Genomic DNA, 15,514 nt, shown 5'->3' on the forward strand with positions numbered 1-15,514 from the left:
GAACATGCTTTCAGGCCATCTTAACTTACATGAGTTTGCTGTTAAGTTACCCTGTCAGAGTAATCCAATTTAAACTCAGTTTACTAAGGGTGATGCTTTATTAAATGATTTTGCAAAATCGAGTGCCCAAGGCAAGACAAAGAAGCAGGTTGGTGCCGCTGCCACAGCCCACTGAGAGCTTTTCTCTCTCCCCCATTCCTCATTAAGTACTATGGGATGTACACCACCCCAAACATTGCCCAAATCTCAGCTCCTCTGTTATACCTCCCTTGCTTCCAGTTTGTATATTTGCATACGCATTTTAGGGCCCTGTGGTTTGATGAGTCAACCAATAGCTTATGTTTCTTTTGGGTCAACTCGTGACTCATTACCTTAGTCTTTGTTCCCTTTTACTCTGAAGATGGACCAGTCTAAAGTTTATTTCTTACATCTCTACAGGACTTGGAAAGAAAATCTCTTGACATCTCAGTATTAGAAATAGTGTAGTACACCTAAGAAAGTGATATATTTTAAGACTATCTGAAAATCATGCAATTTATCTTCTTTTTACATTGCTGGCCTTAAAGTTCAGTGCTAACTTTGTTGTATCCCAACAATAATACAAATAAATTTATAAGTTTATGTATTAATTACACTGTTTTCATTTCAAATTTTATATGTTAAGGCTATTGGCTTAAGTGTAATATAAATATGGTATGCTTTGAAAAACAATGTAGTGAAGGATTATTTTAAGGTGTAAAACTCAAGATATAAAATCAACTCGGGAAAATCCAATGAAAAGCCAAATAAAGCTGTATTTTTGTACTGTACAAAAGAAAATTTTACATTCCTAATGTAACTAGATACATTTAGGGAAAAATTACATTATCTCTTGAGAAACACAATATTTAACGTCTTACACAGATTTCTGCGTTGCAGACTGATACTGAATTTTATACATCTTTATTTACAGTAACTTAAAATATTTTCTCATCTCTTGCAGGTAATATACAAGGTCAACAGTAACTACATTTCACATTTCAACAATCAACAGCATTAACCAGTTCAGTAAGACAGTTAAGATAATGGCTTACATGCACCAATAAATATGATCTTAAATATGCAGATTTTTCTTTAGCTCTTGAAAGAAAGAAATTTTTCACTAGTCCTGGATTCAAAGGACACCATTCATTATAGATCATATTTTCTGCATGCCTATCCTTTTAAAATTTCACCAGCACTATTAATACTTGAGAAGTTTATACCAAACTATAGGTTGATGCTGGTGAAGGAAAATTGTACTGTACATTCCTTATCATTTTAGCAAGAAACATTATGGGATAATTGTTGCTTATTTGTCCATCATGACAGAGATCAGACTAAATAATGCCATAGTAGTAAAAATCCTTCACAAAGTGTTGCTCGAAAAAGCCAAATTAGCATGAAAAAAACCCCAGTGAGATAATTTTATTTCAATCAGCTAATCTGAAAATAAGACCAGTAAAATTTTTAGAATAAGAATCAGAAAGAGTCACTGTAAATTAGTATGATCTTCTTAAAACCACCAAATGGAGCATACCTCTTAATTCAGTTTGGATGATAAAATTGAAACAACAAAAACCTAAATTTGTAATTTCTAGCAAACATTATCTTTTCAAGGCAGTCTGATCAATACATTCATTACTTTTAATTGCCACGTGATATGGAAATACAATACACAAAACATGTTTTGGAACATCTGTTAATATACAATTCTATTTCATGTTTTAAAAAAGTCATCATTTAATAGTTTAAATAAATCCTTTAGTTCTTACTGGTTTTTACATTACAAAACTAATATTTTAGCTTTTCTTAACACAATTAGGTTTTTCTGCAAAGAAAAAAACCACCCAGAGTGATTCTGTACATAAGTTATGTAAACAAACTGTACCATCTTCCCCTGCCCCCTTATTGTGTACCGGTGGATTCGAACTGTGTGTCTTCAGGATTGCAGTGCAGCTTTTTGCCACTAGGCCACCAGAGCTCCCTCCAACTGTATCTTCTTAACCAATACTGAACTTATTAGATATAGTTTAAATTTCCCCTTTAAAGAGATACATTTCCATAATTTCTTCCTCAGTTTTATTTTATTATTTTTTTTTCTTTTTGTGTGTGTGCATGTACCGTCAAATCAGATCTGACTGGTACAGGAGGAAATTGTCCCTCCTTCCCCGGCAGAGCATCTGGTGGATTCGAACCGTGCGCCTCTGGGATTGTAGTTGCAGCTCCTTGCCACTAGGCCACCAGAGCTCCCCTCAGTTTTATTTTTTAAGTCAGAGAACAATGCCAATTTTAGACATTGCCTTCCTTTTTTATTTAATACTGATTAGCAGAATCCTTAATTTGCCTTAGGGGATATGAAAATATTCCATTAGGAATATCTAGGCAATCTTTAACTAGTATTTTGCTGCAAGTATAAAAGGGTAACAATTTACCAACATAAAGTTTCAAATGAAGTATCGTAGCTATTGCTTGCCGATTTTCTAGATCAAAAGATCATTTAATATTTATTTCACTCAGGGTTAGAAAGCAATCTGTTATGTTAAAGGGACCTCACTCCTTAATAGTTAGGTACATTAAAAATTATATTTGGTTGTTGTATTATCTTTGGTAAATTCTGAAATCAGTGAAGATGTGAAGAATTTCCTCTGATATTGACACATAAATACTGCAAATACAGAAAGACATATATTCTGTAGTTGAAGAAGTCCAATTAATTTCTTTAAATTAAAATAATTTTTAGGTCTACCTTCAGATATACAGTTACAGTTAAAAAAACCTCATACTTTAACCTACAACTAAATTTTTTTAAAATTAAATTTAAATACAACAGTGGACACTTAAATGTGCCTTAACTGTAAACACAAAAGTCTTAAAATTCAAAAGCAAAACATAGAAACTCATTTCTGAACAATGCTGCCAGTTATTCCACAAATTCCCAGCTTTTTATTCTATCTTGAACTGTTTCCTCTTGTCTAATATCTCATGTGACTAAGGGCTAAATTCACTTAAAAGGACATTCCTAACAATGGCTTGAAATAACCACACAAATTTCTGGCATGGCCAAAAACCTAGCATGGTTTAAGTATATACTGACTGATTAATTAATATCTCCAGTGCTATATTCAGTGCCAATATCATATGCCCCCTATGTACACAAATGTAATACTAACATTTATATCTTATAGTATCAAAGTAACATCCTTGACAATGAAAAATATGTGCCACTCTCATGACTATATTAGCACTGTTAATAATTTTACATTGTATTCTATCTTTTAAAAATATGGTATTCTATTTTTTTTGAGCTTTGAGCTGTCAATAAATAATCTCAAATAACTTTTATCTAAAAATCTTTTAAAAAATCAAAGTATTAGAAATAAGTCTCAAACAATATTTGAAACATGACAATAATAATTTAACTTGAATGTTAAAAATTTCACAATCAAATTGTTTAACATAGTTATAGAAAAATTGTCTGACCATTAGCAAGGCCTATTAAGTTTTTTTAAAACAAAAACCAATTTGTAACTGAAATACTGAAATGTTGATTTAAAACACCTCCAAACACAACTCTATGCTCCCTATATTATATTTCAAAATCAGAAATGGAGAGAACTCCTGGCCAGTGTTGGTACAAATAGTGAATTACTTCCTAAAAACAGATACTAATTTTTTTTATTAGAAAACGAACATGCAAAGAGCTAATTGGGACAAATGAGTGTAAAAAAAGTGAAACCGTTAAAAATGAACCCATATAATCTCAAAAAGTGAGGCAGAAAAATAAGCAGACAAAATCGAAGAACCCTTCATTATTTGCCAAAAATAGTGCAAAATATTCTAAAAGTTAGGAGTTTTTCTCAGTATTCCAGTGTCTAATAAATAATTGCATTAATTTAAAGCCATTAAGTGAATCTAGTGAGCTTATGTAGCTGAAACTACCACATGTAAGACATTTTATATGCCATATACACTTTAAATGACATCATGGTCAGTGTTCCATTATGGAATCATATGCTTCACACTTTAAGCCATTTTTAATCAAAATTATTTATTGGATCTGCTTCAAATAAAAGATTCAATCTCCATCTCCATTAGAAATTAGTGGAATAAATTTTCCCTTCAACTTGTAGTACTCCATTGTACCAGACAATTAATTAACTTGCCAGCTTTGTGACTATGGAAGCCAGCTGATACAAAACTACTTTAAAATCTACAAACTCTGATCAAAGCCATTTCATAGCTTCTAACTTGAATTTAAAGAAATCCACAGAAATATAATCAACTTTAAGATGGCAGCATACAACTGCTTTGTGGCAAAAAGTAGTAAGGCATAAATTAGAAGAAAAAACCAAATTAGAATAAACCAAAACCTCTGTCCTGACATCTGTACAGATATCTGTATTTCCAACACTTCTTCATCTATACTGATTATGTTTTTCTGTCTGTAACACTTTTCCTAATGTGCTATATTCACCAAGTACTAGACTAGAATGAAATAAATTAGAGAAATTAAGAGAGTCACGTACATTTATTGTAGAACATGTAAAGGGAGGCAGTAGGGTGTTAAAATGCAAAGGGACAGGGTTTGATTCTGGCTCTGCTTCTGAGTTATGTGACGCTGATTAAGTCACAACTTCTTTGAGTCTCAGTTTCCTGAGGATAGTTACAGGATGAGAGTTGAGCGCAAAATAACTTGTAGGGTCTTTTCTAGCACAAAAACTCTGATTCTTTAATCACAGTAAATTGGGAGGGTCTGGGAGTATTGGGTATTAGATTTAGAATTACAACTTTTTTTCCTAGGTTCTTAAAATATCCTTTTATTTTAAAAAATTAACTAAATTTTCACTTTATATTTTATTCATTCTCTTGTAACATAATTATAATTAGTGCCATAGAGGTATATTCACAAAGTTTTCAGGTGTTTTTGCTCCCTTTCCCACAATCTGGCACAAACGGCTTCAATCAAATAGTTTTACGTTGTTGTTGTTGATTGTTGTCAAGTAGAGCATGACTCATAGAGACCCTATGAACAAAACGCCTGAAGCCTTTCTATAACTATCGTCATTTATCAACGTTCATAGAGTTTCCAGAGGCATGTTACTGAGGAAGTGGATGCCACTCCTGCTTCCCAGTATTTTATACCAAAGATTTTCATATATGGTTGGATTTTTTTTAGAGGAAATTATAAAGTATAAAACAAAAGGTTATTAAAGGATAAATTACAAACATCACTGGTTAATACTTGTAATAGCACTATTATATATATCTCAAACTATTAAATTAAACGCCAATAAATAATGGAAATGAATATCAAAAAGCTTGGTTTGTTAAACTAATTTCATTTTTAAACTATGTCTTGCACAGGGAATCAGTTCTAAGAACCTGAATAACTAAGTGAGATATTTCTCATTGGTCCTAAAGAACACAGTTTAAAAGAATGGAACACAAATGTTACAGGGTCATGAAACATTAATGAGTAGGTATTATGTTACAGGGTCATGAAACATTAATGAGTAGGTATTAAACATACAAAATACAGACATTATTTGTAAGTATGTACATATTGATAAGAAAATCCACTAAATAAGCTGAAAATTTTCCAAAACCAATTTTATCAGTATAACACATAATTTCCAAGAAAAATCAAAGGGAAATTTTTGTTTTATCAATTACAGCTTTTCTGTTGATACTTCTTTTGTGCTTTAACTAGAATTATGCTAGCTTTAAATGTCATTAAATGCAAAATGTGTTGAATTAAAAACAATCCTTCAGTTTTACTAAATAAACCAGGAAGTTATTGTCTAAAGTGACCAACCTCTAGTCATAGCCAAGAATCTTTCTTCCTAGTAAGTACTATGCTCTTTCTCTTTTATTCCTCAACTTCACTTTTCTTAGTATATCTCAGACCTTCTCATTTATTTTGGCTGTTTATCTGACATCCCTTAGTCAAGTTAAAAGTAAGGAATATCTAATATATAACTTTGTGATATATACACATAAGTAAAACTTCACACACACACATACACACAAGATCATCTATAATCTTTAACTTTACCGCAGACTTTGGCAATGTTGTAGGTACTAGTTCAGGTTCTAGTTTTCCATTTTCATATGAGCTGAGAAATGTTACAGACCAAGTCCAAATAAGATACCATTTTTCTTATAAAGATTCCAACAGAACCTCTCATTTTAAAAGATGTTCTTATAATTACAAAAGGTGGAGGATTGTTAGATGTGAAAGAAACAAAGAAGCAGTTTTCTCATTATTTTATTAATCAAAATCTATTGTGATTTTAAAGTTGAAGTTTTTAGCTTTGTAAATTAGAAGGATACCTGCTTTTTATAAATTCAATATACATTATTTTTCACAATAATAAAGTAAAAAGTCTAAATAAACAAAGCACTAATACCTCTGATGTGCTTTTATGGCAGGATAACTTATTTCAAGCAGTAGAGACTGAGACCCAGAAGAGGTATCAACAAAACTTTATCCAACCAAAAATAAAACTTTTTTTAACCAATAATGCGTTTTTGTAGCCTCAAAGCACAGTTACCAAATGCTACTTACATACATACAACATCTAGCTTACTGGCATGATTTCAAGGTTTTATAAAAAATGGGGAACTTCTGCAGTTGTATGATTAGAAGGTACACAAATTGCATTACATTAACACAAAGGCAGTGTGGTCCTCGTAGGAGAAGTCAAGTCAGTACTCCCTGGTAGAAATATTCTATAAAAATGTATCACATTGAAGCATCAGTGTTTTCAGCCAATTATCTGTCCCTGATGTATTTCCTTGGAATATATGATCTGTCAGGGCTTCAGGTTTTTTAATCCAAAAAATATGACTGAACTTAGGTACATCTAGAAAGCAGCTGAAAGGGTTTCTCCAATAGTCTAACATCACAGAAAGTAGATTGAGAAATCCCTCTCTTTACCTGAAGATGTACTTGTTTTACTTCAGTCATCATCAGCTCACAAAGGAAAACAAAACAAACATAACCAGCAAAATCTCCCCTAACACACACACACACACACACACACACACACACACACACACACACACACACACACACACACACACACACACACATATATTCCACAGAAGCGAAACAGAAACAACGCCAACTCCCGCCCAGCACCAAAGTGTCAATCATGCCTGGGAAATTGAATATGCTCCGTGAATGCTCTTATTTGTTAGCTGTTTGAACTGTATGGGCAAAAATGGCCCTATGTCTTTGTGGGGAGATAGGAAGACAGGTTAATTATGACTATATAGCCATTGAAAGTGCATTTTCAACTCAATGATCAATTTCGACCTCCTCATCAATAGAGGATGCCACAACTTGATTTGAATGCCTCAGTAACGAACATATATGTCCTCAGGATAAAGTAGATGAGGAAAAATGAGATGGGGAAAATAAAGAGCTACCCTCATTTTAATGAAAAAGTGTAGCAGTCTGCCACCTTTCCTCATGCTTTGCAAGAAAATGATTGCACAGACTCAGAGAAGATCAAAGTCAGCAGAATCTCTGAGGCACTCCTGGTTAAGAGAGAAAAAAATATGATCCAGTAGTCTTCATAGTTCTACAGATTGAGAAGAAACCCGTTTTGTTTTTTAAAACAAAGCCAAAGAATCATTTCATAGGGATCATATACACCATTTCCTCTAAAATATCTTCAGTCTCACAGTGTTGAAATGGGACTGATCAGCCTACGATGGATTGCACATCACCCAAGGAGAAAGGAAGGCATGGAAAAGGCATACATCTTATACTGCTTCACAAACACATTTACAATAGGTGAAGATATAGTAGAGTAAAACAAAACCTTATTGCTGTTTCCATACAAAATACAGTATGAAGATACCTAGACTAAATCAAATCTGATTACAACGACCAGTATTTTCACAATATGGGATGAAGTGTCTTCTTGCACAATGAAATGTTCAGTACAGAAAGTAAGCAGAAAGAGAAGATGGCAAAGCTACACCTGGGATATTAGCTGCATATTGAAACTTGGGGATCGAGACTGCTTTGTTAAGGGAGCTCCTGGGCTGAGGAGCTCTTTACCTTCTCCAGCTTGACCTAGCCGGTCGTCCTGCAGACTGATAGTTGAATAACGGTTGGTATTGTTAGCAGCTAAATTAGTAACTCCCTCAGGGCCAACTCCAATGCTGGTACTTGCTTGACTGCCATTTACATAGTCAAATGATTTACTTGAGGAAGCACTAGCTGTCCGGATTAGACTTAAACTATTGGTTTTTGGCACCACCTGGCCAGCAGGCAGGCTCAGGTGTTTCTTCATCGGTGTCAGCTCAACTGAATCTACACTCAGATCAGAAGGTTGCTGTACATACTGCTTGCGAAGTACGGCATCTCGAGGGCTCTCACTGGTTTTGTTTGCAGAGGCTGTTTCTTTATCCTTGGCTGAACGACCAGTTGCTACTTTCCTTAGGCTTCCCCTCAGAGAAGAGGATGATGGTTTGGTTCCAACTGGCTGACTACTGAGGGAAGCCCCCGATGAAAATCCTTCATCTGCATCATTCAAGTTTATAGATTCCTCTCCTCCATTTACATCCTCAGCACCTAAAAATAAATCAGACAAACTTCAGCAACAGCTAATTAAACAAAAAGCAACTGTTGAGTAACAACTCAACACTGATTTTATTTCTTGGGTACTGTTTGCTATAGGTTGGCAACGTCTTATTAGGGATATAAACTTTCATTTACACAGAAATCTAATATAATATTAATTCTCAATTGGTTCAATTATTCCAACTCTTGTAAAGCTATCTACAAACTAAGCACACTAGTTAAACGTTGGCATATAAAACAACTTAAGGTAAAACACTGTTCTTCTAGTATAAATCTTTAACAATATTACTTTGTCATTGTGAGGTAATCATATAAAATTTTTCCTTTCTATTTTGCTAAATCCATCTTATGATGGATGACCAAAAGGATGCCTCTGCTAATTTCTTTTATCTTGAATTACAGGAAAAACTTACTTATCTCTATAGGCCAAACCCTGAACTGGCAATAATTTTTTGCCGCCCCAAAAAAGCTAACTGCTTCTTGGTGCTTTTGGAACATTTACCTTGGAACAAGTTAGGAAATCAGCAGAGATACTTAAAAAGGAATTTAACTTTCCATATAATGTGTTACTAACATATGTAAAAATTTTAACAATGATTATATATTATTGTTACAATACAAATATTACAGTGTCTCATCACATTTCATGAAGAAACTGCAGTTAATGAAAGAATCCTTATCTTAGGAATAAATTCTTATAATGGGGAGGGATTTTATTCAAATTTCACTTATCTTACTGAAACTATGATCAATATTCTCTTAGAAAGTAATACATTTGCTTCTTTTACAAATGGATTATTATTTGTTACCTCATTACATTAATTTCACAAATTGGAAGAAAGTTTAACCCAAATCTGTCAGGAAAGACAATCCTAAACAAATAATTTTGAGATACATTTTACATAAGTAAAATATGTATGAAATAAAGAAACATTATTTAACATAATACCTAGAAAAATGAAAAGTATTTTCTTATATGGATTAAGTTACTTCCTTCCTTTCAAAAGAAGAAAACAGGCTATCCTTAAAGCAAAAAGCATCTTTTAATTATATCCAGCAGTTTAATAATCTTAAATCATCATGCAAAGCCATATGAAAATGCATTTATTAAAAACAGTAGCAGCTGACACCACTTCTCTCAACCCCTTATTCAAAAGAAGAGCATATAATGTACCTCATATAATGTACCTCAAAATAAGAACTTCAAACTGTATTTATGCAACTGGCTCAGAACAAATATTAGGAACAGAAAACTGGGAGTGAACAGAATATAGTATAGGGTATATCTACTGAGAGGAGACTGAGAGACTTAGTGCTAGCTTCTGAAAATTGCTCCATGCACAACTGTTGCCCAAGCAATGACCATAAAAGATAGAGCAAAAAAGCCACCATGCAAGAGAATCTACTAGTATTTTACATATTAAAACAGGTTTTTTTAGTAGAATATGGATTATACTTTAATCACAGGTATTATCTTTACAAATAATATTGACTCTAGCTTTAAAGTCTCAAATAGAATTTCACTTGACACTCAGGAGATAGGTAAAAGGTTGCTATCATCCCTTCAGTTTCAACATATAAAAACAGCCTTAATTCTTTCAAGACTGAATTGTTCTCCGCTTTGAATTTTTGTTGAAACCGTGTGTTTTCAGTGAATGAAATGGAAATTTTGAAAGAAATGGAAAAAAGCTTTTTGGAGGTAAAAAGGATTTTGATACAATGAATGGGACACACATGGTCTGAGGAGTTTCTGGTACTGGGATTGGTAGGAAGAGATAGGCTTCTTATTCATATAGTTATATAAAACCCTGTCAAATGGCAGCATATACTTAAAAGTGGGACCCGGGCTTCCTACTAAACCCCAAAGAAAAGGTAGGCGCCTGTCATATATTCCAAAGGTCACAAAATAGTTAATTTAAAAACCATCATTCTAAAAAAAAAAAATTTCTTTTAAAAGAGAGATTGATGTTAATCAAAAGATTCCAGTTGACTTAAGGATTATGAGAAAAAAAATTTTCTCTTTCCTATATACCTTCCCAGCCCTTCAATTTACAGCTAAACAACAGACACTAAAATATTAGAGGTGTACTCTCATTGTTAAAATGTATGTAAATAATAGCTATTATCTATTACATAATTTTCCAAAAAAATTTATTTTTTAAATTATTATTAATTATCTTTGGTTTCACTCTCTATTGATTCTCACTATGTTAACCCTCCAAGATTGATTCTTTGTGTATAGATTGTTTTCTGGTTTTTCACAGTGGTTTTATATCATAACTGTCCTTTTATGAGACTGACTTAGATAATAATAAGCATAATTTGTTCTAAATTTCCTTCATGTTGTGCAATTATATTGTTGATTCTTGATTGTTTTTAGTGATGCCTAAAATGTTTTCAAAGATTTCAGTTTCTTCCTTCTGCTTAGCAAAGTTTGGTAACAAAAAGGCAATGATCTGTATCTCACAACTATTTTCCTTTCAGTGTATTTTTTCCTACATAGTAACACCATCATGATTCAAAGAAGAAATCGTGGATAAAGATTTTGTAACTAATGATGCCCTTTCCTTATAAATTAGCTTCTGTAGATTGAAAACTACAATTAATCTACATTAAAAGGTATTTTTTTAAAGTAATTTTTTTAAATCTAACCAAGAAATTTATTCTTTCCTTGTAGCCACTGTAGCCACCATCTCTGACAACTTAAGCCTCCTTACTAAGGACAGGAAATATTCAAATTAACTACTGTCTTCTTTTTCAAAATACATGATTTTTGAAAGACATTCATCAATTTCATCAACTGTTGAATTTCATCAACTATTATTTGGCACAAATATTCTAACACTGTCATACCTAGAGTAGACATACCACAATAACTCAATCATGAAAAATGTAGAGAAACAGACTGTCAACTCAGGCCAACTGTGTTCAACAACTACGCATATTCTCTCCAACCCTTTTAGTAATTTAGGACTCTGATATGCCTGTATGTGTCTTCCTTTTCTTTAGTGATATTAATCATCCCTTATCCCCGATTAATAAAGGTCTATTATCTAACTATTGATTTTTCCCTCCATGTATATGGGCAAATAAGACTGACTTCCAGAGTTAAAAAAGAAATAAGAAAAAATTAAAAAGATTTTTGCTGCATCTTCCACAGCCATTGAAAGAATAATCTTGGCAAAACAGCCCCAACCTCTAGAGGACCCGTGATCATGCACATGCAAGATTGTCAAATGAAGGAAGGTCAATCTGGACAAACTGGCAAGGGGATAGAGGACAGATTTAGATTCTTACTGAGCATGCTCAAAATTCCAATGTACCAAAAGAGCAACCGAACTCACTAAGGTATTGTTCATGAATGATTTGTTTTAAAATTAAGGAAAATATTTTAAAAATAGGTTGTGCTCTATAAACATGTGCAAAAGTTCCACAGTAGTAATATATTATATAATGTATGTTAATTAGGGAAATACATAAAAGACAATAAATAATGGGGAGAAAACCTATCGGGCAACTATCGTTGCCTTTCTTCATAAAGCCAACCCCTATAGGATTACATTCAAAACAGCACAAAAATACTTTCCTCTCAGAAGTATTATTCCACAAATGGGGGGAAGACGCATAGGGCATTATGTATTAGTCTGCTAACTGAAAGGCTGGCAGTTCAAATCCACCAACTTCTGTATGGGAGAAAGATAACACAGTCTCCTCCTATAAAAGACTTACAGCCTTGAAAACTTGGTGACAAGTCACCATGAGTTGGAATGGATTCTGCAACAGTGAACTAAATGGATACACTGTTCATTATTTTGTTTCTAAAAATCCTCATCAGGCATCAGGCTTCTCAGAAATACATTTTAACTACTTATTACAACCATAATTTGTAATAAATCATAAAATACAGTGTGCACCAATTGAAAATAGATTTCAATTTAAAAGAGTTCAATATTACCACTTGATTTAAGAACACAACTGCACACCCTTATCAAGCAAAAAAAAGTTCTTGTTACGTGACTGCTCTGAGATTAGAGATGAACCAGTTGGTTCCACTTTAGTCTATTTTCTCAAGGATAGCATAATACTATTTTAAACCTCTCTTCATGGATTTTTAAAGAATTACTGTACAAATAAAATAAATTCACTTTAACTAATGATACAACTCATGTACACTTGATGCATTCATCCTTCCCTAATATTAGAACAAACATGCTCAGTAATGAAAAAACTTGAAGCATTTGCAGATCTTTTGGAGACAGTCGCTTGTCTTGTTAGTAGCCATGCCAAGCTGTTTGACCACACAGGGATGCAGACTCCAGGCCAGCACAAATGGTAACTAAAATTATACCTGACCTGGTGCTAGGAAAACAGGGGGGTGTGCTTTGCAAGGAGGAGCTAACACACTCTGGGGTAGTGGGCACACACACTAGAATGGAAAGATGTTCTGCTTGGGGATAGAGAGCCAGGATCCTTCTCCAGCAACTGCCTCACTGACTTCTGCCTCCTCATCTCTGTCCTACCCTCTGTTGTGGCTGCTGCTGAGTTGGGCTCCGGCGAGCCATGCTCAGGGCTCCTGCGCACCAGCACCTCCCCCTCGTGCACACGTTTGATCCCTAGGTCAGTGGAGCCGTGTTGGATCGGGGAGCCAGGAATACTCGAGTCAGCCTCGTTTGAGAAGTCAAAGCCATCTGGGATTCAACATATAAAATTTTAGTGCTTTTATGCTATTCTATTCTTTTCTGAGCATTTAGACCCAGGCAGATAAGAGAATGTATATATGGATATGATATAAACACAAACACTACTTATATAGTTATATGTGTGTGCACAGCATGCACACACATAGGAAGCAGATGAACAATGTGAGGTTTGCAAATGAATAGGACAGAAAAATAGGGATCATTAAAATAGCAATTAATATCTCTTAGGCAGGACAGCTTGACAATTCAAGAACCATATGCCTATGAAATACTGATGGATTCAGCATTTACCAAAAAAAAGACAGACTAAAGTCTGAAAACAAGAAATAATTCTTTGATAGATTGCTTGTATTAAGACTGTCGGCCAGTTAATACAGTTTTTCTGACAATGTTCACACATGCATCTTTTCCTCCCAGTATGATAATAGGTTTATGAAATAAATTTTTCCCCTGTTATTGTTAGTTCAAAAAGAGATAAAAAAATAACCTAATCTATTTTTGTTTCAGCATCTGTAAAAGAGTCTAACATGTATACATACTTTTAGGCAATAAAATTACTCTTCTAGTGTTAGTTTTTCCAAAAAACCAAGAAAAATTCCTTTTAATTATACAGATTGCTATAGGATCATGATTACTATAGTCTGTAAAAGCAGTGATAAGTTTACTGGGATAAATGAGCAGACTGTGGGGACTCTGTACTCACCTTCTCTCCTCCATCTATGACGACGTATTGAAGCTGTAGTAATCGCAGTACGAGAAATCCTCGGCACTGTTGGAGTGACTTCTACTTTAAGTACTTTCTGGCCTTCTTGTGAAGAATCAGGAGCATCAAATGGTAATGAGTTTTTCATGGCATTGGCAACCTAAAATGATGATATAAGTCTAAACAAATTTACAATCAATATAATTTATTTTTATCCTATACCTCACAGCTCTAAAATTCTGGAGCATGTATTTTAAATTTGTACTTTATACTAAGTCAGAAGCACTATTTCTTTGTTTTTGGGCAAAGTTTTGAAATGAGAATGTTAAGTTATGTATCACAGTGGTTGACTCTCAAAGAGAAAAGAATAGCATTCCAAAGAAAAATCAATTTGAGCACCTGATATAAAAATCCAGAATATATTTCTGACTCTTCAAATGATAACTTAGGTATAAAATTTAATTCTAATAAATATTTTTCCCCCCCACATCTCTATTTCCATGAAGAAAATAACTTTCCTCAACTCTTTGGGCATTCTATACTGCCACTTTCTGTTCCTTGTGGAGAAGATTGAGATATCCAGGTAGTCTGAAATTGATCAAACATGGATCCAAAGGAACTGACAACTTCTGATTATGGGAATGCAAAACAGGATTGAGAATTTGCAAATATGGTCGTGGTAACAGATACAATGCTAGAGGTTAAATGACAGAATCTTTCAAGACCAACAGCTTACACATTACCTTTTCTCAACAGTATAAAGTAGCTCTGGTGGCTCAGTGATAATGAGATGCTCTGCCTACCCAAAAGCATCCACCAGCTGCTCCATGAAAGATAGGCAATCTCTTTTTGTGCAATTTATAGCCCCTGAAAACCCACTGGAGAGTAAGCTGTGAGCTTGGTCAGGCTAAGAGGTACATAACAACAACAACAACAACAACAGCATGTATGGTGATTATAAACAGGCCGCGATGACAGACTATATAGAAATCAAACTGATTTATGGAAAGAAACAATGGAGAAAGCAGAATGTCACTAGTTGGAACAAGGTCAACAGCTGAGTATGCCAAACCCTCAAGTAGTCACATGGAAGCAGTTCATATGAAGTTAAAGAAAACTAAATTATGTCCATGAGAGTCAAAGTACAACTCTGAATTTAACCCACCAGAATTTATAGACTATCTCAAGAATGGTGCACTGAACACTAACAATAACAGATGAGATAATATCAAAGAAATCATCCATGAAGAAAGCAAACTGTCATTAAAAAGGCAGACATACCAAAGTGGATCCTAGAAGAGACTCTAAAAAATTTACACTTGAATGTAGAGCAGCTAAAGCAAATGGAAGGATTAAGGAAGTAAAAGAGTGGAACAGAAGATTTCAAAGAGCAGCTTGAGAAGAGAGTAAAATATAATGAAATGCACAAAGACCTAAAGTTAGAAAATCAAAGGGAAGAAGATGTCCGACACTTCTTGACCTGAAAGAAAT

The 15,514-nt window shown here is 33.8% G+C and overlaps 1 protein-coding gene across 1 annotated transcript in view; it reads right to left on the reverse strand.

The window, feature by feature from the left end:
• Positions 1 to 8,009: 8,009 nt before the first annotated feature.
• The window catches only part of FAM126B (family with sequence similarity 126, member B), a 69,136-nt gene continuing 61,631 nt past the window's right edge, over positions 8,010 to 15,514 (reverse strand). The window contains exons 11-12 of the mRNA XM_006889080.1: positions 14,024 to 14,183; positions 8,010 to 8,611 (exon numbers count right to left, since the gene is read on the reverse strand). Of these exons, the coding sequence (XP_006889142.1) occupies positions 8,010 to 8,611; positions 14,024 to 14,183 (762 nt within the window). The remainder of the gene's footprint in view (positions 8,612 to 14,023; positions 14,184 to 15,514) is intronic.

The sequence above is a fragment of the Elephantulus edwardii genome, unplaced genomic scaffold, assembly GCF_000299155.1.
Source record: "Elephantulus edwardii isolate Elephantulus edwardi_28Jun2011 unplaced genomic scaffold, EleEdw1.0 scaffold00075, whole genome shotgun sequence".
In the NCBI taxonomy this organism is placed as follows: Eukaryota; Metazoa; Chordata; class Mammalia; order Macroscelidea; family Macroscelididae; genus Elephantulus; species Elephantulus edwardii.